At 40.1% G+C, this 22019-nt stretch overlaps 2 protein-coding genes and 1 pseudogene across 2 annotated transcripts in view; all 3 read left to right on the top strand.

Annotated features, from left to right (window-relative positions):
• Positions 1-1107: 1107 nt before the first annotated feature.
• On the top strand, positions 1108-2049 carry LOC137231720 (olfactory receptor 2B11-like). Its single transcript, XM_067752299.1, is given in 3 exon segments — positions 1108-1308; positions 1310-1363; positions 1366-2049. Coding segments are annotated over 3 exon segments (939 nt in total).
• A 2447-nt stretch (positions 2050-4496) lies between these two features.
• Positions 4497-7791, top strand: LOC137232871 (zinc finger protein 397-like; annotated as a pseudogene).
• A 6960-nt stretch (positions 7792-14751) lies between these two features.
• Positions 14752-22019, top strand: part of LOC137231709 (zinc finger and SCAN domain-containing protein 23) — a 68301-nt gene continuing 61033 nt past the window's right edge. The window contains exons 1-2 of the mRNA XM_067752264.1: positions 14752-14881; positions 21439-21923. Of these exons, the coding sequence (XP_067608365.1) occupies positions 21516-21923 (408 nt within the window). The 5' untranslated portion in view covers positions 14752-14881; positions 21439-21515. The remainder of the gene's footprint in view (positions 14882-21438; positions 21924-22019) is intronic.

Genomic DNA, 22019 nt, shown 5'->3' with positions numbered 1-22019 from the left:
GTAATTAGCATTCAAGGTTCTTCCACGTCTTTTCATAGCTTGACAGCTTGTTTCTCTTTAGCACTGAATAGTACTCCATTGTCTGGATGTACCACAGTTTATTTATCCATTCACCTTCGGAAGGACATCTTGATTGCTTCCAAATTTTGGCAATTATGAGTAAAACTGTTGCAAACATCTTTGTGCAGGCTTTTGTGTGGATGTAAGTTTTCAGCTCATGTGAGTAAATACCCAGGAGTGTGATTACTGGATCATATGGTAAGGGTATGTTTAGTTGTGTAAGAAACTGCCAGACTGTCTTCCAAAGTGGCCCTACCATTTTGTTCCTATTGTGCCACATCCTTGCTAGCATTGAGAGTTCCTATTGTGCCACATCCTTGCTAGCATTTGGTGTCATTGTTCTCGATTTTGGCCACTCTAATAGGTGTGTAGTAGAATCTGATTGTTGTTCTAATTTGTATTTCCCTGATGACATATGTCTTAGTCCATTAGGGCTGCTATAACAAAATGCCAGAGACCAGGAGACCTATTGCAACATTTATCTCACTGATCTGGAGGCTGGGAAATCCAAGATCATGGCACTGGCAGTTTCAGTGTCTGGTAAAAGCCCACTTTTTGGTTAATAGATAGCACCTTGTAGCTGTAACTTCACATGGTGGAAAGGAAGGAATCGCTGTGGGTTCTTTTATAAGAGCACTAAGCCCATACATGAAGGCTCTACCTTCATTACCTAAGCACCTACCCAAGACCCCACCTCTTAGGTCACACACTCCCTTAGCTGCAAGGTAGCTGGGAGAAGACCACCTCCCAATGACTTCTTTAATCATACAGAAGAGCCATAACAAATAATGAATGTCCACTAACCCATCACATAGGGCTTTGATTTAGGGGGAAAAAATGAAACCACTTTCTCTACTGAAAGGATTTTTCAAATGTGACTTATTAATTATTATATTCATTAATGTTATGATTTCTACTAAGGGTGTACCCCATTGCTCCCCCACAAAAGTATTTTTTTCTGTTATCGTCAAAACTTCTGACAACTCAGGGTTTTTAAAATCACCCTTCTCTTCCTAGATTTTAGCAGGTGTCTCCCATCAAAATTCAATGAAGCACATGAATGAAAGTTTTCCAGAGGATTTCATTCTCATAGGCTTTGCCAAATATCTGTGGTTGGATCTTCCTCTCTTCTTTGCCCTCCTAATCTCCTACATGTTCACACTGTTGGGAAACATTGCTATTATTCTGGTCTCTCAAATAGATTCCCAACTCCAAAGTTCTATGTATTTCTTCCTCACAAGCCTCTCTTTTTTTGGACCTCTGTTTCACCAGCACAACTCTACCCCAAAAGCTGTTCAACCTGGGGGAGGGCCCAACAAGAACATCACTTATACAGGCTGTATGACCCAGGCCTATGTATTTCACTGGCTAGGCTGTACTGAATGTGTCCTGCTTGGCACCATGGCCTTACACCACTATGTGGCTGTGTGTAAGCCTCTGACATACTCTGTAACGATGAACCACAAGCTCTGCTGGCAGCTCTCCAGCACTGCTTGGCTCATTGGTCTGGCCAATTCACTACTGCAGTCCACACTCACAGTCCAGCTGCCCCTGTGTGGGAACCAGGAATTGGACCACTTCTTTTGTGAGCTGCCCAGTCTAATTAAGATGGCTTGCGTGGACACCACAGTCAGCGAGCTTACAGTGGTGGCCACCTTCCTGATAATGGGTCCCCTCTCCATGATTCTTGTCTCTTACTGTTATATTGCCCAAGCTGTATTTCAAATCCCTTCTGCTGATGGGAGACTTATGGCCTTCAACACTTGTTCATCACACCTACTGGTGGTGTCTTTATTCTATGGTTCTGGCATCTACATCTATATACAGCCCTCAGGGGACAGTCCTCAAGATGTCATCAAAGTTCTGATGCTATTTTACTGCGTTATTACTCTCATGGCCAACCCATTCATCTACACCTTTAGGAACAAGGATGTTAAAGGAGCTTTGAGGAGACTTCTGAAGAGGGCCATTTTGTCCAAGAGAATGTGAGAAAATGATGCTTTATTCTGAATGGGAAAGCCCAACAATAACCTGAAATATATCCTCCTTTAAATAGACGTTCCATCAAAATCATGCTCAAAAGTCAATTCAAGAAAACCTTTGTGTGTTGTTTACCACTTCTGACACCGAGTGTGTTGGGTTTTTCCCCCACAACAACCAATTCTCTGAAACAAACTGGGTGTCCTACATTCAATTCAATTCTGACACTGACTACCCAGAGTTATCATAGGCCCCACAGGTTAAGGGCTCAATTCCACAAAACTGCCTCTGTTACTGGAGAGTAGGTTCTTGTCTCATCCCAGAGACATTTCAGAGACGAGACACAGAGACTAAGGAAGCAAAGCGAGGATTTATTAATTGATAGTACACTCTCAGGAGGGAGAGCAGGCAGGCTCAGGTGAGAAGCTGCTCTGAGTTCCTTCGGCAAGCTGGTTATATAGGGTGTGAAAATGATTGGGCAGAAAATATTCATTGAGGAGGGCGGGGTTTGGGGTCAAATTTCCTGATTTTCATCCCAGCTCCACCTTCCCCGGGGGAGGAGGAATTTTTGCCCTTTCTTGGTCTTAATTGTAGGTGTCATGGTATCGGTGCATCATGGGTACTTCTTCTCTGCAAGGCTAATTTTATTGTAAAGAGGGCGTAACAAGCAAAAGGTTACATTCGGAAGCCAGAGATTCCCACTTTTGCCACCTTTCTTTGCCTCTAGGACCCCTGTCGCCTCAAGATGTAAGGTTTCCTGTCACCTGACCCGTGCTCCCCACCCCCTTTCTCTGCTCATATCTAGCTACCTGCCTGCTCTAATACCTCCGCTTCAGGTGCCAATCACAAGTTCAGGCCACCTGTACTTCTGACCAACCAGCTACAAAGTCAGGGTTCCTAGAACAGCTCACTAAACTCAAGAAAACATTTTTTAAAATATTTATTTATTTGCCTGCGCCGGGTCTTAGCTGCGGCACTTGGGATCTTCGTTGCAGCGTACAGGATATTTTAGTTGCAGCATGCGGGATCTAGTTCCCTGACCAGGGATGGAACCTGGGCCCGCTGAGTTGGAGCGCGGGGACTTAGCCTCTAGACCACCAGGGAAGATTTCACATATTTTTACCAATGTATTATAATTATAATGCCGGCTGCCGTGAGCTGGTCTCCTGGAGTGACCCCTGACGTGGGAGACTGGGCTTTGTGCCCGGACCCGACCCCAGATTTCTTACCCCGACTGGGCCCCAGAGGTTTCAGAGAAGCAGAGGACTCCTGAGTGTCTGCTCAGGAGAGAGGGGTGGCTTTTTTTGGAATCTGGTGGGTCTTTGACGCATAGAAAGCAGGCACTTTTCTTTAGTCCTTGGGGTCAGAAATGTTTTCGAAATCAGATTGAGGAATTTTTTAAAAAACATGGTGCGTATATAGTATATTGAATGCATAACACCCCAGGAGCCTGGGGCAGTCCCATATTTTATTACAGAAAGTAGTATCAATATTTCTGTAACAAAATATGAATTTCACTCTAAAACTATAAATAACTTCATGTCATTTCAAGCCAAAATGAATTTATGTCACTTTGAGTATTGCCATCAAATGACTTATGAAAATACTCTTGGTTTTCAGAACTCTGGGGGATGTCAAAATTGTGGAGGAGGGATTGTGGAGCCGTTCTAGTTAATATTTTCACTGTCTTATTTCTCTAATCTTGTTTGTTTATGTATCACACAGTATTAAAGCAAACAATTCCTGAGCAAGCTGTTGAAAAAGTCTTAGAGTTAATACCTTTTGTTAGTCATTATTTTTTTCAACAGATAGTTAATTGATGATTTATATGTCCCAGACATTCTTTTGGCACTTAGAATGGTGCAGTGTACCAAACTGATAGATAAAACCCCTGTTCTTATGGCATTTATATTATTGTGGAGTAACAAACAAAAGGCAAATAAAGATATGTTGTCAGTTGGTGGTGAGTGTTACAAAGAAAGTAGAGTAAGAGGGTGGATAATGGTAGGAAAACTTTTATATACAATGAGCTAGAAATGTCTCTTGGAGAAGATGATTTTTGAGCATACTTTAAAGAAACAAGGGACTGCCCTATGCTAATATCTGGGTAAGAGCATTCCACGCAGGTGTGAAGGGCCTCAGGTAGACTGCATTTAACATGTCTAAAATAGAAAAGGGTTGGAGTAAAGTGAGTATAGGAAAAAGATTACTCTTTTCATTTCTAAAATAATCATATGAATTTCCATTACCAGGAATGTCAAATCCTCAAATCATCTACATCACTGTTAGGCAGATTTCAAAAATCTTTTCTGTTGTGTTTTTCTTCAAGTGGTATAGGCAGTGTTTAATAATAATACATGTGGATTTTTAAAAACTGATGGTACTTTCTATATTTTGCAAAGGGGAGTCTCCCTGGAGTGTGAACCTATCTGCAGGGACCCCTCTCCTGAGAGAAAATGACTACAGATCTTATTATTCAGAATGAAAAAAACCCAGGAGGAACCTGTAATAGTAAAGGGGGAGGAAGAGACTTTTTTGTACAAGAAATTGACTTGCAGCAGAATAGCCAGTCCAGCCAGGAAGTCTTCTGCCAACACTTTAGACGGTTCTGCTACCAGGAGACACTTGGACCCAGGGAGGCTCTGAGCCAACTCCAGGAACTTTGCTGTCAGTGGTTGAGCCCAGAGAATCATAAAAAGGAGCAGATCCTGCAGTTACTGGTGTTGGAGCTGTTCGTGGCCATCCTGCCTGAGGAGCTCCAGGCTTGGGTGCGGGAGCATCATCCATTGAATGGAGATGAGGCTGTGTCTTTGCTGGGAGATTTGGAGAGAGAACTTGATGGTCCAGAATTTCGGGTGGGAAGAGGAAGCATGTTCTGCTGTGGCAATCAGACCATTAAATTAACCACATTTAATAGTTTGGTCAATAGGAAAGCAGTGAGGGTAACTGAGCTTTTGTCCCTGTCAGGAGTCATTGCTTCTGTCAGTTCATTTTTCTGTCTCATCTCTCCTGCTAAGCCCATTCAGTCTTTTTTCCTAATCCTGTTTCCATGGGAGTTGTTTCCTAAGGTTTTAACTCTGGTTTTCACAGTAATTTCTTCCTAAGCCCAATGGTCCCTGATTGTCTCCAGGGCACATCTCAAGCAGGTGGACAGGAAATGCTCTGGCAGGAGGTGATATCTCTGGTTGCTGCACAGCAGTCACCAAGTTGTCAGCTCTGGCACGTGGAGACCCTGCTCAAGCACGACTCTATATTCACAAAATATAGAAAGTATTAAGATGAAAACCCCATTTCCTACGAGAGAGGTGAGGAGGAGAGGGAGAAATGTATCTGGGAAGGTGGGTTAGGGTAGCAGGCACCTACCTGGCCAACCAAAGCCATCCTTTACAACTTAATCAATAGTGTTTCTAACCCTAACTCTCACCTGAAATCCTCCCTGGCTCATATACTCTCTCTTTACAAAGTACAACCTTTATTCTTGGTCTTTTAAGCAAAAGATTTTTATTTTGTTTTCATATACCATGTTGGTTTTCATTAAAGCATTAAACTATCACATCATTCTGTTGCTTTTTATACCACCTCTGTTTTACAGTCTCCTTTACGATGACCTTCTAAATGTCCTATCCTACCCTGTATCTGTAAGTTTTCTATACCCATCGGTGATAAAGTCTTCTTTTAAGCCTTTCACTTTGACTACATTTCTCCTGTCCTCTTCCACATTAAATTCTCTTGTCTTTTCATGTCAGTAGCTTCCCCTACATGTCACTCCAGTCTAGGTTTGTTACACGTTTTCCTTTCCACATTCTCTACATGCTAAATGTGCTTTCCGTTTACTAAGCATCTCCCTTTTTACATCCTGATCCCCTTTAGAATCTGTCTCCAGAAAAATAGCAATAAAGTGACCAGAAGAGTCAAGAAATCAGTCCTTTTCCAGTATTTCCTTTGAGTTCAAGTGGAATCTCCATTTTAATGAGCTCGATGGGACATTTAATTTATTTCCTTCAGGCCAAATTTCACTAAAAATGTGTATTTTAGTGTGTTCATAAAGCAATACTGATGTTAGTTTGTTTGAAGGAATTATTGGTTTACACTGAATCTTCAAGCAATGTTCTATGTGGGGGAGGATTAAGACAAAGGGTTTTCTCTCCAAGCAATAGAGGAAATACACTTTTGCCTTTCTGCTATACAGTGGGCCCTTTGTATCTGTGGGTTGCACATCCTCCTATTCAACCAAGCGTGGATCGAAAATATTCAGAAAAAAAAATTCCAGAACATTCCAAAAAGTAAAGCTTGAATTTGCAGCACACTGGCAACTATTTCCATAGCATTTACATTGTATTAGGTATTATAAGTAATCTGGAGATGATTTAAACTATATGGGAGGATGTACATAGGTTATATGCAAATACTACGCTATTTTATATAAGGGATTTAAGCATCTTCAGATTTTGGTGTGGAGGCATGGGTCGTGGAACCAATCCCCTGCAGATACCAATGGACAACTGTACTTGTATTTGAATGCAATTTAAAGTACTCTTTATACACTTAGACTTTAACAAATTAGTGCCCCTTTTTGGTGTTAAAGATTATTCTCAGTCCTACCTTAGTAATTATTACATAGGTTATTTATGCCTAGGATATGTCTATTTCAACTTTCCTTTCTAGCATTTTCCTTAATTGAACATAAGAGCTATTTATTAATTGTTGGAGGAGCATGACTAGAAAAGAGATAAATGATCCCTTGGGAGTTTAATATTTCATCAGTTCAAAAAGGTGACATTTCTATTGTTTACTTTTACATATGTTTAAAATCTTCCATAATAAAAAGCTTAAAAAGAAAGTGACATTTAAATGATCCATTTCCTATTTCTGAAAGTGAGACCAAACCTTAGACTGGGAAGTTGACTGCAAAGCAGGAAGTGTCCAAAGGAATGGAATCACAGAAGATGATACTCAACAGAATCTTCAGAGTCAGGAACATTTTCTTGGGGGCTTATTTTGGAGACCTTTGAGAATGCAAGGACAGGTTTGGAGGGCATCAAGGAAACGCAGAGGAAGGGAAAGAACACAAATGTGATCAGTGTGGGAAAAGCTTCATGCACGTCATGAATCTTATTGGACATCAGAGAATCACGGGAAAAACCCTTTCAGTGTAAAGAATGTGGAAGAGCCTTCAGTCAAAATACAACCCTTTTAAATCACCTCATAATTCACTCTGGCAAAAAACCTTATCAGTGTAATCATTGTGGCAAAAGTTTTAGTTAAGGCTCAGTCCTTATTAAACATCAAAGAAGTCACACTGGGGAGGGGCCTTATGAGTGCAATGAATGTGGCAAAACCTTCAGTAACAGCACAGGACTTAGCATCAGAGGTACCATACCTTAATGAAATGTTACCAGTGCAATGACTGTGGGAAGGCTTTCAGAGAAAGTTCAAACCTTACTAAACATCAGCGAATTCATACAGGAGAAAAGCCCTACGAATGTGATGAATGTGGAAAAGCCTTCAGTGGAAGTTCTGACCTTACTAGACATCACAGAATTCACACTGGGGAGAAACCCTAAGAATGTGACAAGTGTGGGAAGGCCTTCCGACTGAGCTTACATCTTACTGAACACCAGAGAATCCACAACAAAGAAAAACCCTATGTGTAGTAAGTATAGAAGAGCCTTTAAACAGAGATCAGGTCTTTTTCAACATAAAAAAAAAAAAGCACAACTAATCAAAATCACTTTGGGAATTCCCTGGTGATCTGGTGGTTAGGACTCTGAGCTCTCATTGCTGAGGGCTCAGGTTCGATTCCTGGTCAGGGAACTAAAATCCCGCAAGTGGCGCGGCAAAAAAAATCACATTGCTTTAATTACTGTAGTAAGAATGTTAAGCAGCATTTGTTTCTCGTAGAATTCAGAGAAGCTACATGAGCACTCTCCATATCTGTCACTGTCTCAATTTCTCTGACATCAAAGTATCTACAGACTAGATTCTCTCTCAGAGTGAGCTAAGCCAGAGTTTCTATTTCTAGGCCTCAAGGCTGACTAATTTAAAATGTAAAGCTTCAGAATAGCCTGTTTCATCCTATCCACAATGAAATTTAGAGAAAAATGCACACCCATAACCCAGAGTTGAAAGTACCACAACATTTCTCAAGTGAGTAGTTAAAGGTTTAGGCATTGCTTTTCTTCCTCACTTTTTCTTCCTTTGCTTTATGTGTGGTGATCAAGACCTTAGTAACTTGTTAGATGTTGCTTTAAAAGGGGGTTGACATGGGGTGAGGAAAGATACTAGGTTCTAGTATCCACTACGCCACTGTGATGTTAGGCGAGTCGCCCACACATTCTAGGCCTTAGATTCCTCATCTGTGAATTATGGGACTAGAATATATATTCTCTCAAAGATCCCTTGAACCTCTACAATTGATTTTTATGAATGCCTTCAAGCTTCTGTATTTAATTCCTCAACCTGACATTCAAGAGGCTCCTCTACAAATTAGTCCCAGTAAGAAATGTTATTTTCTTCACTATCCTACAAGAGCTCTCTGCTCTTACTGTATTGGTCTCACTTTCCCCAGCTCCCCCCAGTACACTCCAGCTTCCATGTCTTTGTCTTCCATTCTAACCCCCTTCATGCCCTGAATGCCCTCTTTATCTTTGTTGTTTCTCCAATTAAATTTGATGTATGTCTTACTGTAACTCCACTTAGAATAAACAAGTTTTCTGAGCACTGAACCTCCCAGAGGCTGTATGCAGTACTCCTAAGGTGTCACTTAAAAATGGGCTTGGGTTAAATAGTATTGACCCTCTTGAGAATCTCTCTTCCCTTTTTCTCAGACCACTTATAATACCATAGACATCATTTCTTTCTAATTCTCTGCCTTCCCTTCAAACTTGCGTTTCCTAAGTATCATTGTTTCAGAGGAGGAAGCAGAGATAGTGGGTTCAATCAGAGATGATGGCATCACTTTTAAGGGAAAAAAAAAGGAAAAGAAAACCCTAGATAGGGAGTCAAAGTACAGACACCTATATCAGAATTTATGATCAGCTACTGGTAATAAAGATTTGAAAAATACACAAACTGTATTCTTCTCGAGTAAAAGAAGTCTAAAGGTAGATAGTTTAGGGTTGTTGCTTTTACTCCATGGAATCATCAGGGATCCAGGTCCCTTCCAGTTTTCACCATCCTCTGCATGGCTGCTGAAGCACCAGCCATCAATTCTACATTCCAGTCAGCAGGAAGAGCCAAAAGGGACTCCCAAATCAGTCAGCATCTTTCACGGAGCCTTCTCAGGACAGTATATTTCTTCTTATATTGAATTAGCCAGAATTTAGTCACATGACCACAACTCAGCTTCAAGGGTAGCCGAGAAATGTAATCTTTATTCCAGGTGCCAAAGGACACAAATAAAAAATTAGATTTCTGGGGCTTCCCTGGTGGCGCAGTGGATGAGAGTCCGCCTGCCGATGCAGGGGACACGGGTTCGTGCCCTGGTCCGGGAGGATCCTACGTGCCACGGAGCGGCTGGGCCCGTGAGCCATGGCCGCTGAGCCTGTGCATCCAGAGCCTGTGCTCCACAACGGGAGAGGCCACAACAGTGAGAGGCCTGAGTATCGCAAAAAAAAAAGAAGATTTCTGTTATCTAATAAAAAGGAGCTACTTATTTAGTAGTCAATCAACAGCCTGCCACAGTCCCAAATAAAGTGATGGCATTTTGAGTTCTAAAGTGCAGATACTAACTCTTGTGTGTGTGTGTGTGTGTGTGTGTGTGTGTGTGTGTGCTGTCAGCGACCATCTACTTTTACTTACAGCAGCTCTGGTCATGGATTATTTGTGAAGGGTTTTTCTTTTTTTTTTTTTAACTTTATCTTTTTATTTTATTTTTGAAGTATCCTTTTTTTTGAATTTTATTTTATTTTATTTTCATACAGCAGGTTCTTATTTGTTATCTATTTTATACATACTAGTGTATATATGTCAATCCCAATCTCCCAATTCATCCCACCACCACCCCCGACCCCGCTTTTCCTCCTTGGTGTCCATACGTTTGCTCTCTACATCCGCGTCTCTAAACCGGTTCATCTGTACCATTTTTCTAGATTCCACATATATGCATTGATATAGAATATTTGTTTTTCTCTTTCTGACTTACTTGACTCTGTATGACAGTCTCTAGGTCCATCCACGTCTCTACAAGTGACCCAATTTTGTTCCTTTTTATGGCTGAGTAATATTCCATTGTATATATGTACCACATCTTCTTTATCCATTCCTCTGTTGGTGGGTATTTAGGTTGCTTCCATGACCTGGCTATTGTAAATACTGCTGCAATGAATACTGGGGTGCATGTGTCTTTTTGAATTATGGTTTTCTCTGGATATATGCCCAGTAGTGGGATTGCTGGGTCATAAGGTAGTTCTATTTTTAGTTTTTTAAGGAAACTCCATACTGTTTTCCATAACGGCTGTATCAATTTACATTGCCACCAACAGTTCAAGAGGGTTCCCTTTTCTCCACACCCTCTCCAGCATTTGTTGTTTGTAGATTTTCTGATGATGCCCATTCTAACTGGTGTGAGGTGATATCTCATTGTAGTTTTGATTTGCATTTCTCTAATAATTAGTGATTTGAGCAGCTTTTCATGTGCTTCTTGGCCACCTGTATGTCTTCTTTGGTGAAATGTCTATTTAGGTCTTCTGCCCATTTTCTGTATTGGGCTGTTTGTTTTTTTAATATTGAGCTGCATGAGCTGTTTATATATTTTGGAGATTAATCCTTGGTCCATTGTTTCATTTGCAAATATTTTCTCCCATTCTGAGGGTTGTATTTTTGTCTTGTTTATAGTTTCTTTTGCTGTGCAAAAGCTTTTAAGTTTCATTAGGTCTCATTTGTTTATTTTTGTTTTTATTTCCATTACTCTAGAAGGTGGGTCAAAAAAGGTCTTGTGATTTATGTCAAAGAGTGTTCTTCCTATGTTTTCCTCTAAGAATTTTATAGTGTCCAGTCTTACATTTAGGTCTTTAATCCATTTTGAGTTTATTTTTGTGTATGGTGTTAGGAAGTGTTCTAATTTCATTCTTTTACATGTAGCTGTCCAGTTTTCCCAGCACCACTTATTGAAGAGACTGTCTTTTCTCCATTGTATATCCTTGCCTCCTTTGTCATAGATTAGTTGACCATAGGTGCGTGGGTTTACATCTGGGCTTTCTGTCCTGTTCCATTGATCTATATTTCTGTTTTTGTGCCAGTACCCTATTGTCTTGATTACTGTAGCTTTGTAGTATAGTCTGAAGTCAGGGAGTCTGATTCCTCCAGCTCCAGTTTTTTCCCCTCAAGACTGCTTTGGCTATTCAGAGTCTTCTGTGTCTCCATACAAATTTTAAGATTTTTTGTTCTAGTTCTGTAAAAAAATGCCATTGGTAATTTGATAGGGATTGCATTGATTCTCTAGATTGCTTTGGGTAGTATAGTCATTTTCACAATATTGATTCTTCCAATCTGAGAACGTGGTGTATCTCTCCATCTGTTTGTGTCATCTTTGATTTCTTTCATCAGTGTCTTATAGTTTTCTGAGTACAGGTCTTTTATCTCTTTAGGTAGGTTTATTCCTAGGTATTTTATTCTTTTTGTTGCAATGGTGAATGGGATTGTTTCCTTAATTTCTCTTTCTGGTATTTCATTGTTAGTGTATAGGAATGCAAGATATTTCTGTGCATTAATTTTGTATCCTGCAACTTTACCAAATTCATTGATTAGCTCTAGTAGTTTTCTGGTGGCATCTTTAGGATTCTCTGTGTATAGTATCATGTCATCTGTAAACAGTGACAGTTTTACTTCTTCTTTTCCAATTTGTATTCCTTTTATTTCTTTTTCTTCTCTGATTGCCATGGCTAGGACTTCCAAAACTATGCTGAATCATAGTGGTGAGAGTGGACACCCTTCTCTTGTTCCTGATCTTAGAGGAAATGCTTTCAGTTTTTCACCATTGAGAATGATGTTTGCTGTGGGTTTGTCGTTTATGGCCTTTATTATGTTGAGGTAGGTTCCCTCTATGCCCACTTTCTGGAGGGTATTTATCATAGATGGGTGTTGAATTTTGTCAAAAGCTTTTTCTGCATCTATTGAGATGATCATATGGTTTTTATTCTTCAGTTTGTTAATATGGTATATCACATTGATTGATTTGCATATATTGAAGAATCCTTGCATCCCTGGGATAAATCCTACTTGATCATGGTGTATGATCCTTTTAATGTGCTGTTGGATTCTGTTTGCTAGTAGTTTTTGAGGATTTTTGCATCTTTATTCATCAGTGATATTGGTCTCTAATTTTCTTTTTTTGTAGTATCTCTGTGTGGTTTTGGTATCAGGGTGATGGTGGCCTCATAGAATGAGCTTGGGAGTGTTTCTTCCTCTGCAATTTTTGGAAGCGTTTGAGAAGGATGGGTGTTAGTTCTTATCTAAATGTTTGATAGAATTCACCTGTGAAGCCATCTGGTCCTGGACTTTTGTTTGTTGGAAGATTTTTAATCACAGTTTCAATTTCAGTGCTTGTGATTGGTCTGTTTATATTTTCTACTTCTTTCTGGTTCAGTCTTGGACGTTTGTATCTTTCTAAGAATTTGGCCATTTCTTCCAGGTTGTCCATTTTATTGCCATAGAGTTGCTTGTAGTAGTCTCTTATGATGCTTTGTATTTCTGCAGTGTCCGTTGTAACTTCTCCTTTTTCATTTCTAATTTTATTGATTTGAGTCCTCTCCCTCTTTTTCTTGATGAGTCTGGCTAAAGGTTTATCAATTTTGTTTCTCTTCTCAAAGAACCAGCTTTTAGTTTTATTGATCTTTGCTATTGTTTTCTTTGTTTCTATTTCATTTATTTCTGCTCTGATCTTATCTTATTCTTAATAGAATTTTGGGTTGTTTCCAGTTTAGAGCTATAAAAAATGCTGCTAAAGTGTGTCTTTAGATGTAAATATGTATGCATTTCTGGCAGCAATATAACTAGAAGTGAAACTCTTGGGTCATAGAATATGCATATGTTCAACTTCAGCAGATATACCAAAGAATTTCCCAAAAATGTTGTTGCCAATTTACACTCTCATCAACAGTGTATGAAAATTTCCATTGCTCCATAATCCTTGCCAACACTTCACACTGTGAATTCATTTTTAACAGGGATTTCAGCTTTCAGTTTGCGGTTTCTTAACAAATACCTAATGACCTATCATATTGGCAACATTCAAAAGCCTGAAAATATACAGTTGGGGAGGCAGTGTGAAAACAGGCACTATCTCGCATTGCTGTTGAAAGTGCAAAATGATACAACCCTTACAAAGACACTTCTCTCCTCTCCTCTCTTCATTGTTCATTGCAGCATTATTTGTTAAAGCCAAATATTGGAAACAATCCAAATACCCATCCCTAAGAGACTGGTTGAAAAAATAATGGTACATCTACACAATGGAGTACTATACCACTGTAAAGAGAAAAAGAGGAATATTTCTATGAACAGATTTAGAATAATTTCCATGTTATTCTATTAAGTTATAAAGCAAGATGCAAAACAGTGTGTATAATATAATTTACAGTGGTAAAAGGGTAAACGGATATTTTTGTAAAAGAAAGGAAGGAAGGGAAGGGATGAGAGAAGGAAGTAGGAAGGAAAGGATAAATTTAAAACTAATGAAAATGGAACAAGAGTATATATAAGATAAAGGACTTAGGGATGGAAGCAAAACTCTGAATATATCTTTTTATATAATTCTGATTTTGAACTGTTTTGCATGTTCAGAAAGGAAATGAAAAAGATGAAAGGAAAGCAAATCTTGAAATTAAAACAGAAGCAAATGACTAACTGTATATCAAGTTTATAACATAACTACACAGAGAAAAGAATTCAAATAAGGTATGTATATGTACTCTGAACTATACTCCCTTAATGGGATACAATTCAAGAACAAATAAAGCAAGCAAAGAAATTTTGAACTGTACATAGTAGGTGTGTTGTTGCTAGTGATGTTGATATTTTAATTTTGAAAATTAAAAAAAAAAAAAGATTGTAAGAGCAAATTGAGTGAATACATGGATGCTGCTGGGAGCCAGGGTGTTCACTGTGGAAGAAAGGAAAATCAAATGTGCAATGGTGAAAATGAAAAAAAAAAAATCTGTGAAGTTGTATTTGAATTGGAAATATCTTATAAAATCCCTATCATATGTATATTTTATTCCAGCTCTAAGGTCCACTGATAGGGCCTAGAAGCAATGACCTATCCCAGTAGCAATGAGCTTATCTATTTTTCAAAATCTAGATCCTGGTCTCTGTATATTATTCACCATTAAAAGGAACCATGGCTTCATGGAGCAATGGTGGATTCCAGGTCTAAGGCAGAAAAAGTGTAAAATGAGCCTGGAATATCTCGTGCGAGAAAGTAAAGTGCACAAAAACTTTCTTTGCAGGAAACTTTCTTTGCAACTGATAAATGTAGAAGGAATGTGCCTTAGGTTCCTCATCTGCTAAATGGGGATAATTATACCGAACTCACATGACTGTTAATGTAGAGTGAGTTAGCATGTGTAGATGAGTTAGTATGCGTAAAACATTATATTAGCTGTTATTACTGTATATTAACCCCCTTGGAAGAGACTATGACACTTAGCGCCTCACTACGCCTGGAAGGGGATTCAGCGTGGCGACCACAGAGGTGTGAAAACCTCCGGGCTTACTAGAAGGAACGCGGCCTGAACCGCTGTTCCCCCGAAGAGAGGCGGTGTGACGCACTTCCGGCCTTTGTAGTCTATCATTATCCGGGCTGCGGTTGTCAAGGATTCAGAGGTGGTGCCACGGCTACCCGGTGAGCTTCGGAGTCCGGCTGTTGCAGGGCCTTCGGGAGGTCCGTGCTGTGCGCTGCGACTCTGGACTGGGCGTGGGGAGGAGGCAGCGGGTCTTCTTGTCCAGAGCTTGGCCGGACAGTTGAGGGGCAGAGGAGGCTGCCCCTGAAACTAGAAGGGCCCGGTTAACCGAGTCAGCGTCCTTGCCCCCACCCCCATCCCCTTCGTCTGTTCCTGAGCCCTTTAACCACTCCGTCCTAAACCCCGTGCCCCTCGGAACTCTCCTTCCCTGCATCTAAGGGTAAGGGTAGATTCGGATATCCAGGATGGTTTCTATTTTCCCATCTACCATTCTCGACTGGGGGCTTATTTTAAACAACGAGCAAGGATAGTTTTATAACATGCCACAGGCACTCTTAGTCTGATTCACTCAAGAGTGTACAGGCTCTTGCCACCTGTTGATTTAAAAAAAACACGAATATTTAAATAGCACTTATGTGTCAGCCAGCACTGTTCAAAGCACTTTCCAAATATTAACTTATTTGTTTTTCATAACTCTATGAGGTAGGCACTGGTAGACCCTTTATTTAAGGTCCAGGAAGAAAATGAGATTAAGTAACTCACCCCAGTTGATACAGCTGGTAAGGGGTGTAGTCAGGATTCAAATCCAGGGAGTCTGGCTTCAGAGTCTATTTTCTTAAACCCTTTGCTATGCTGACTCTCTCTTTTTCTCTGTATTAGCTTTACAGTCACAACCCAGGAAGTGAGTTCCCTTATTTGAATCTGGTCCTACCCCTTTTCTACCTTAGTAATCCTGAACTTCTAGTTAGGATTTAAGATTAGAGAGAGGTATATACCTGAAGACATGTAAGTCTGTCAGAGTGTGTCTGCAAACCTGATGAAACAGCCATTTCTTTTGTGTGTGTACATGTGTTTCCCCACCCACTCACTGGTGTGGTGCTTTGAGCAATAGAAAAGATGAGTCTTGGCCCTAAAGGTAGGTAGCAGCTGTTGATCAAGCCACCCTTGTACCAAAAATTGTACATTAAATTGTACATTATCTCATTAAAAGGTGGTTAATTGGCATGTTTCATATGTGCTGTGCCCTTTGTGCAAAACCACCTTATAAGCATTATTTAATTCTCTCAAAGACTTTGCAAGGTAGTTGTCCTCATTGCGTACATGAGGAGATTGAGGCTCAGAAAAATCAATCAGGTAACTTGCCCAAGATCACACTGTTAATAAGTCAGAATTCACAACCAGATCTGCCTATCTATGTTCTCTGCTGCCTCATACTATCTTCTACTTAGCTTAGTTAATAGGAAAAATATGAGCTACGTCGTGTTTGTGTGTGTGTGTGTGTGTGTGTGAGTGATTGCAGATACATAGAAAGGATACATTCCAATTTTTAACAGTGTCTGTTTCTCAGGAGTAGAACTTGGTGAAGGAATTCTAAATTCTGTACTTTTGGGGTTTTTTTGTTTGTTTTAATAAGAGTAGACTGGGATGGATGAGGAAGACATCAGGGAGGATGTGAGATTTTAATCAAACTGCAGAGATCGGGTAGGGTTTGAATAATGCAGAAGGCAAGACCAGTGACATGGAACAGGGACGAGAAAAGCCTGGTTAAAGAAACGCCTAAGTAGAGCTGGCAGTTTCTGCATGTGGAATATAGGAAAACAAGAGTGGGGCCAGACAGTGGAAGCTAGAAGTGTAATTGGTCTTTAGCCAGGCTTGAGAGTTTGGGATAGGTAGTGAGGAGCCACAGATGGTGACATCAGAAGTGAGGGTAGGGGGATGTATTACGATGAAGGCACCTTTGCATTGCGTGCTGCTTTGTCTTCACTACATGCATATCCTTGGTAAAGAGCATTGCTCCACAGGAATGATGTAGATTTAAGGGTGTTGAGCTTGCCAAGGCTCTAAGAGACACCAGCTTTAAAATGCAGGTGTATTTTTTAAGGTAGGGGAGATTATTATGTTAATTATATACCTGGCATATACAATGGGGTGGTGATCCTGGTTGGGAGATTAGTAGCTGTATGCTTGTGACCAGGAGGGCAGGGTTATTAAAAAAAAACTTGGGAAGCCTTTCAGAGACAGTGGCTTCAAAGAACTAAGATATGCTGGTGTGAAGACCTGGGTATTCAGGCCACCAGATAAAAGCAAATTCAGGGGAGGGAAAGCAAAAGGGAACCTAGGATATACAAAGAATGGAGGGAAATTGATCTTAGTGAAACTGAGTAAAGATTTGAAACACCATATACCAGAAATGATTTTCTATTGGCAGAGCTCAAAGCTTTAGCTGCATTGTCTGTGAATAGAAAAACTTTGACTTGAAACCAAGGTTGTTAGGCAGCAGATAGGAAGAAGACATTTTTCAGGGGCCTGGAAGGTTGAGAAAACAAGTGGTTGTTTAATTCTTTGAACCCATGCTGGGTTAACCGAGTAATGTGAGAGCACATATTCTTAATTTACCTGTTTGATATTTGTACCCCCCAAATTTCTCACCCTAGAACAAGCTCAGCAGACCATGGTTCATGCTACCATCATATCTCCCCTAGATTATTACCGTAGCTTCTCTTCCTGCATCTGCTTTTCCCAATGGTCTATTGTCACAGCAGCCAGTTATGTTTCTATATTAAAATTGAATAAAATTTTATCACCCCTCTGCTCAAAACCTCCTCCTCATCTCTTAGAGTATGAGGCAGAGCCCTTACGATGGCTTTTCATGGTCTGTTCCTAACTTGACTTCATCTGTTCCTGTCCTGTTTGCTTCCTCTATTCTAGCCACATTGGTCAACTTACTGTCCCTTGAAAAAGGCAGGCATGCTTCTACCTCCAAGAACTCAGTGTTCCCTTTGCATGGAACAGTCTTTCTCCAGATAGTCATGTGACTTGCTTCTCACTTCCTTCAGGTCTCTGCTCAAATAACGGTTTGTCAACAAGGCTTCCCTTGACTACCCCACATAAAATAGAGACCTTTCTTCTCCCTTACTGCCTATCTCCTTTACCTTTATTTTTCTATATAGCATTTATCACTACTTGACATATAATTATTGTCTGTTTCCTATGGTCCCCTTTCCTCATCCTGTCCCCTTCTTACCCCCACATAGAGGAGAGAGAGTGGTGTAGTGATTGAGACTATAAATTCTAGAGTTAGCTTTGCTGGGTTTGAATTGCAGCCTCACCACTTACTACCTGTGAAGCACTGCATGAATGACTTAAACTCTTTGTGCCTCAGTTTTCTCATCTGCAATATGGGGGTAATAATAGTACCTTACTCATAGTTGCTTTGAGGATTAATTGAGTTAATATATGTAAAGCGTCCAAAACAGTGTCTGGTAAATTAAAAGCACTATAAATGTCAGCTATTATTATATTGCTATAAAAATGTAAATTCTTTGAGATGAGAAAATTTTTTTGTTTGTAGCCTAGAACAGTACCTGGAATGTGGTAGGCTCTGAGTAAATATTTGCTCAATGAATGAGTGGAATATGAAAAGTTCTGACAGAAAAAGATAATGTGGTGGTCAGAGTGGTGGTGAGTTGGGGGAAAACATGAACTCAGGGATCCTATCTTTTGAGTAAAAACCCTCTCCATTCTTCCTAGGGTGGTCTGTAGAAGTCAAGCAAGCCAAAGATGTTAGAAATTTGTGAGAGGATAATGTTCACAGGTTATCCAGAAGGATGCTGTCCCACACCAATGTGGGTTTTTTTGTCTTTGATAATTACAACCAATAATGTCAATATGAATTTAACTTTTCTTCTAGTTGTAGTATAATCAGTGTTCACTTATAATTTAAATAATCTACCCTTGGTTTTTAAAATTTTGCGATGTATGCCAATACTTAAGAATAGTGTAGGGTTATTTTTACAGTGAATTACAATAATTTTACTTAAAATTAAAACAAAAACATTTTAAAACTATAGGTCATGATCCCTTTGTGGGTCGTGAAATCTATGTAGTGGGCTATGACCAGGGTTTTTTGTTTCTTTATTTTATGAAATAGGATTTAAAAAATAAGAATATATATCACATAATGTAAGGGTACCTAGTATTTTGTAAAAAAAATTATTTGTATATGTGTATCTCACACATGCACAAACGTATTCATAAGCACATGTATGTGTGTTCTGGTCACAATATACAATGTTTCTTACTGAGGGTCCTGGTCAAATACGTTTGAAAGCCTCTGCCCAAAAATGGTGCTTGGCAGCTCATGCAGCTCAATATCAAAAAAACAAACGACCCAATCCAAAAATGGGCAGAAGACCTAAACAGACATTTCTCCAAAGAAGACATACAGATTGCCAACAAACACATGAAAGGATGCTCAATATCACTAATCATTAGAGAAATGCAAATCAAAACTACAGTGAGGGGGCTTCCCTGGTGGCACAGTGGTTGGGAGTCCGCCTGCCGAAGCAGGGGACACGGGTTCGTGCCCCGGTCCGGGAGGATCCTACATGCCGCGGAGCGGCTGGGCCCGTGAGCCATGGCCACTGAGCCTGCGCGTCCGGAGCCTGTGCTCCGCAACGGGAGAGGCCACAACGGTGAGAGGCCCGCGTACCGCAAAAAAAAAACAACAACAAAAAACTACAATGAGGTATCACCTCACACCAGTCAGAATGGCCATCATCAAAAAATCTACAAACAAGAAATGCTGGAGAGGGTGTGGAGAAAAGGGAACCCTCATACACTGTTGGTGGCAATGTAAATTGATACAGCCACTATGGAGAACAGTATGGCGGTTCCTTAAAAAACTAAAAATAGAACTACCATATGACTCAGCAATCCCACTACTGGGCATATACCCTGAGAAAACCATAATTCAAAAAGAGTCATGTACCGCAATGTTCACGGCAGTGCTATTTACAATAGCCAGGATGTGGAAGCAACCTAAGTGTTCATCGACAGATGAATTGATAAAGAAGATGTGGCACATATATACAATGGAATATTACTCAGCCATAAAAAGAAACAAAGTTGAATTATTTGTAGCAGGGTGGATGGACCTAGAGTATGTCATACAGAGTGAAGTAAGTCAGAAAGAGAAAATCATATACTAACACATATATATGGAATCTAAAAAAAAATGGTTCTGATGAACCTAGGGTCAGAACAGGAATAACAGACGCAGACGTAGAGAATGGACTTGAGGACAAAGGGCTAAGCTGGGACGAAGTGAGAGAGTAGCATTGACATATATACACTACCAAAAGTAAAATAGATAGCTAGTGGGAAGCAGCTACATAGCACAGGGAGATCAGCTTGGTGCTTTATGACCACCTAGAGGGGTGGGATAGGGAGGGTGGGAGGGAGACGCAAGAGGGAGGGGATATGGGGATATACGTATGCATATAGCTGATTCACTTTGTTATACAGCAGAAACTAACACAACATTGTAAAGCAATTATACTCCAATAAAGATGTTTAAAAATAAATAAAGTATGTACTAGAAAAAAAATGGTGCTTGGAAATCATTAGGTCACATAATTATTTTTCTTTCAGAAAATTGCCTTCATTAATTACTATCCTGATTAAGATTTAAGTGGTCATAGACGTTTGTCTCTTTATTAGCGCTTATTTTATTTTACATACGATTGCCCACTCTCCATCCTCAAGGAACTTCAAAGAGAAACAATTTCCAAGAAATTGAAGAGCAGGAAAGAGCTAAAGTTCTGTGTTTTAAAAATATTAGAACTAATATTTCCTTCATTTTCATATCTATGGACCAAGACCACTCCAGTTGACTACTTCCTGATTCTTTCACCTTAGTGTTTAGATCACTAGGATATTCATTTAATCTGTCAATAAAATTTATAAGAAAAATAACAATAGTGGTAATTTATAATACTTTCGAGTTTACCAGACTGCCAGCTTCTTTGTGCTCTTTATCTGTGATCTTATTTTATTTCTATATCAGCCTAGAAAGGTAGACAAGGTTGGCTTTAGGATCCCTATTTTACAGATTGAGTAGACTAAGGCTCAAAAGATGAAGCCCAAGACTGTGCAGGGAGTACCTGGAAGATCAGTCTCAATCCCAGATCTTCCCCACTCCAAGCACACATCTCTTTCCTCCACACCTCACCTGATGTGAAGGACTCTGCTTCTCTTCCCCAAGCACATTTTTTTGCTCCTCATTGTGTCTTTTTATCTTCTTTACTCTCCCTTCCACCTCCTTTTTCTTTCCTTTCTCTCTTTGATTCTTAGTGTCTTCTGTGACCACTTGGGCCCAAAGTGTTTGTTTACCCCCATTCAACTAAAAACTGACTATGAGTCCAGTATCTTGGCATTCAAATGGAAACCCAGTACATCCAAGCTGATTTATTTGAGCTGATTCATTCAGGATGATCAAAATGGTCCCTTCCTTCAATAAAACTCGGGGGGGGGGTGTGCTGTTTTGGTTTTGTTTGCCTTCCTATATTCATCAGTATTTGAATAGTCCTTATTAATTATGCATTTATATTCTTCATTAGACAAAGTTACTGATTTTAGTATAAATACTCCCAGTGCCTACCAGCAGACAAGATTTTCTACATTTTAATACTATTTTTTCCTGCAAATTATTTTTTAGATTTTGGGATTTCCAGAAGAAAAGATCAAGGGGGAATTATCAAGAATAGATTCATTTTCTGAATAGTTAAACCTCAAATGACCACAGCCTTGGCCCTTCAGACTCCAGAGATGCAGGAGGGACTTATAGCAGTGAAGGTAAAAGAGGAAGAGGGAGACCATGCTTATGGGCAAGAATCTGGCCTGTCAAGAGATAACCCTCACACCAGAGAGATCTTTCGTAGACGCTTCAGGCAATTCTGCTACCAGGAGACACCTGGGCCCCGAGAGGCTCTTCGAAGACTCCGGGAACTCTGCCATCAGTGGCTGAGACCAGAGATGCACACCAAGGAGCAGATCCTGGAGCTGCTGGTGCTGGAGCAGTTCCTGACGATCCTGCCCGAGGAGCTCCAGGCCTGGATGAGAAAGCACCGCCCAGTGAGTGGAGAGGAGGCGGTAACTGTGCTGGAGGATTTGGAGAGAGAGCTGGATGAACCAGGAGAGCAGGTGGGAAGATGGGAGAACAGGGGTTTGTACTTGTATGATCAAGCATGGGGTTTCAGTGCAGTAAGAGGAGGAGGAGGAAAAGATGGATTTCTTTAT

The sequence above is a fragment of the Pseudorca crassidens genome, chromosome 10, assembly GCF_039906515.1.
Source record: "Pseudorca crassidens isolate mPseCra1 chromosome 10, mPseCra1.hap1, whole genome shotgun sequence".
NCBI lineage: Eukaryota > Metazoa > Chordata > Mammalia > Artiodactyla > Delphinidae > Pseudorca > Pseudorca crassidens.
Note: the sequence above shows the minus strand (reverse complement) of the source record. Positions and strands in the feature narration are given on the sequence as shown.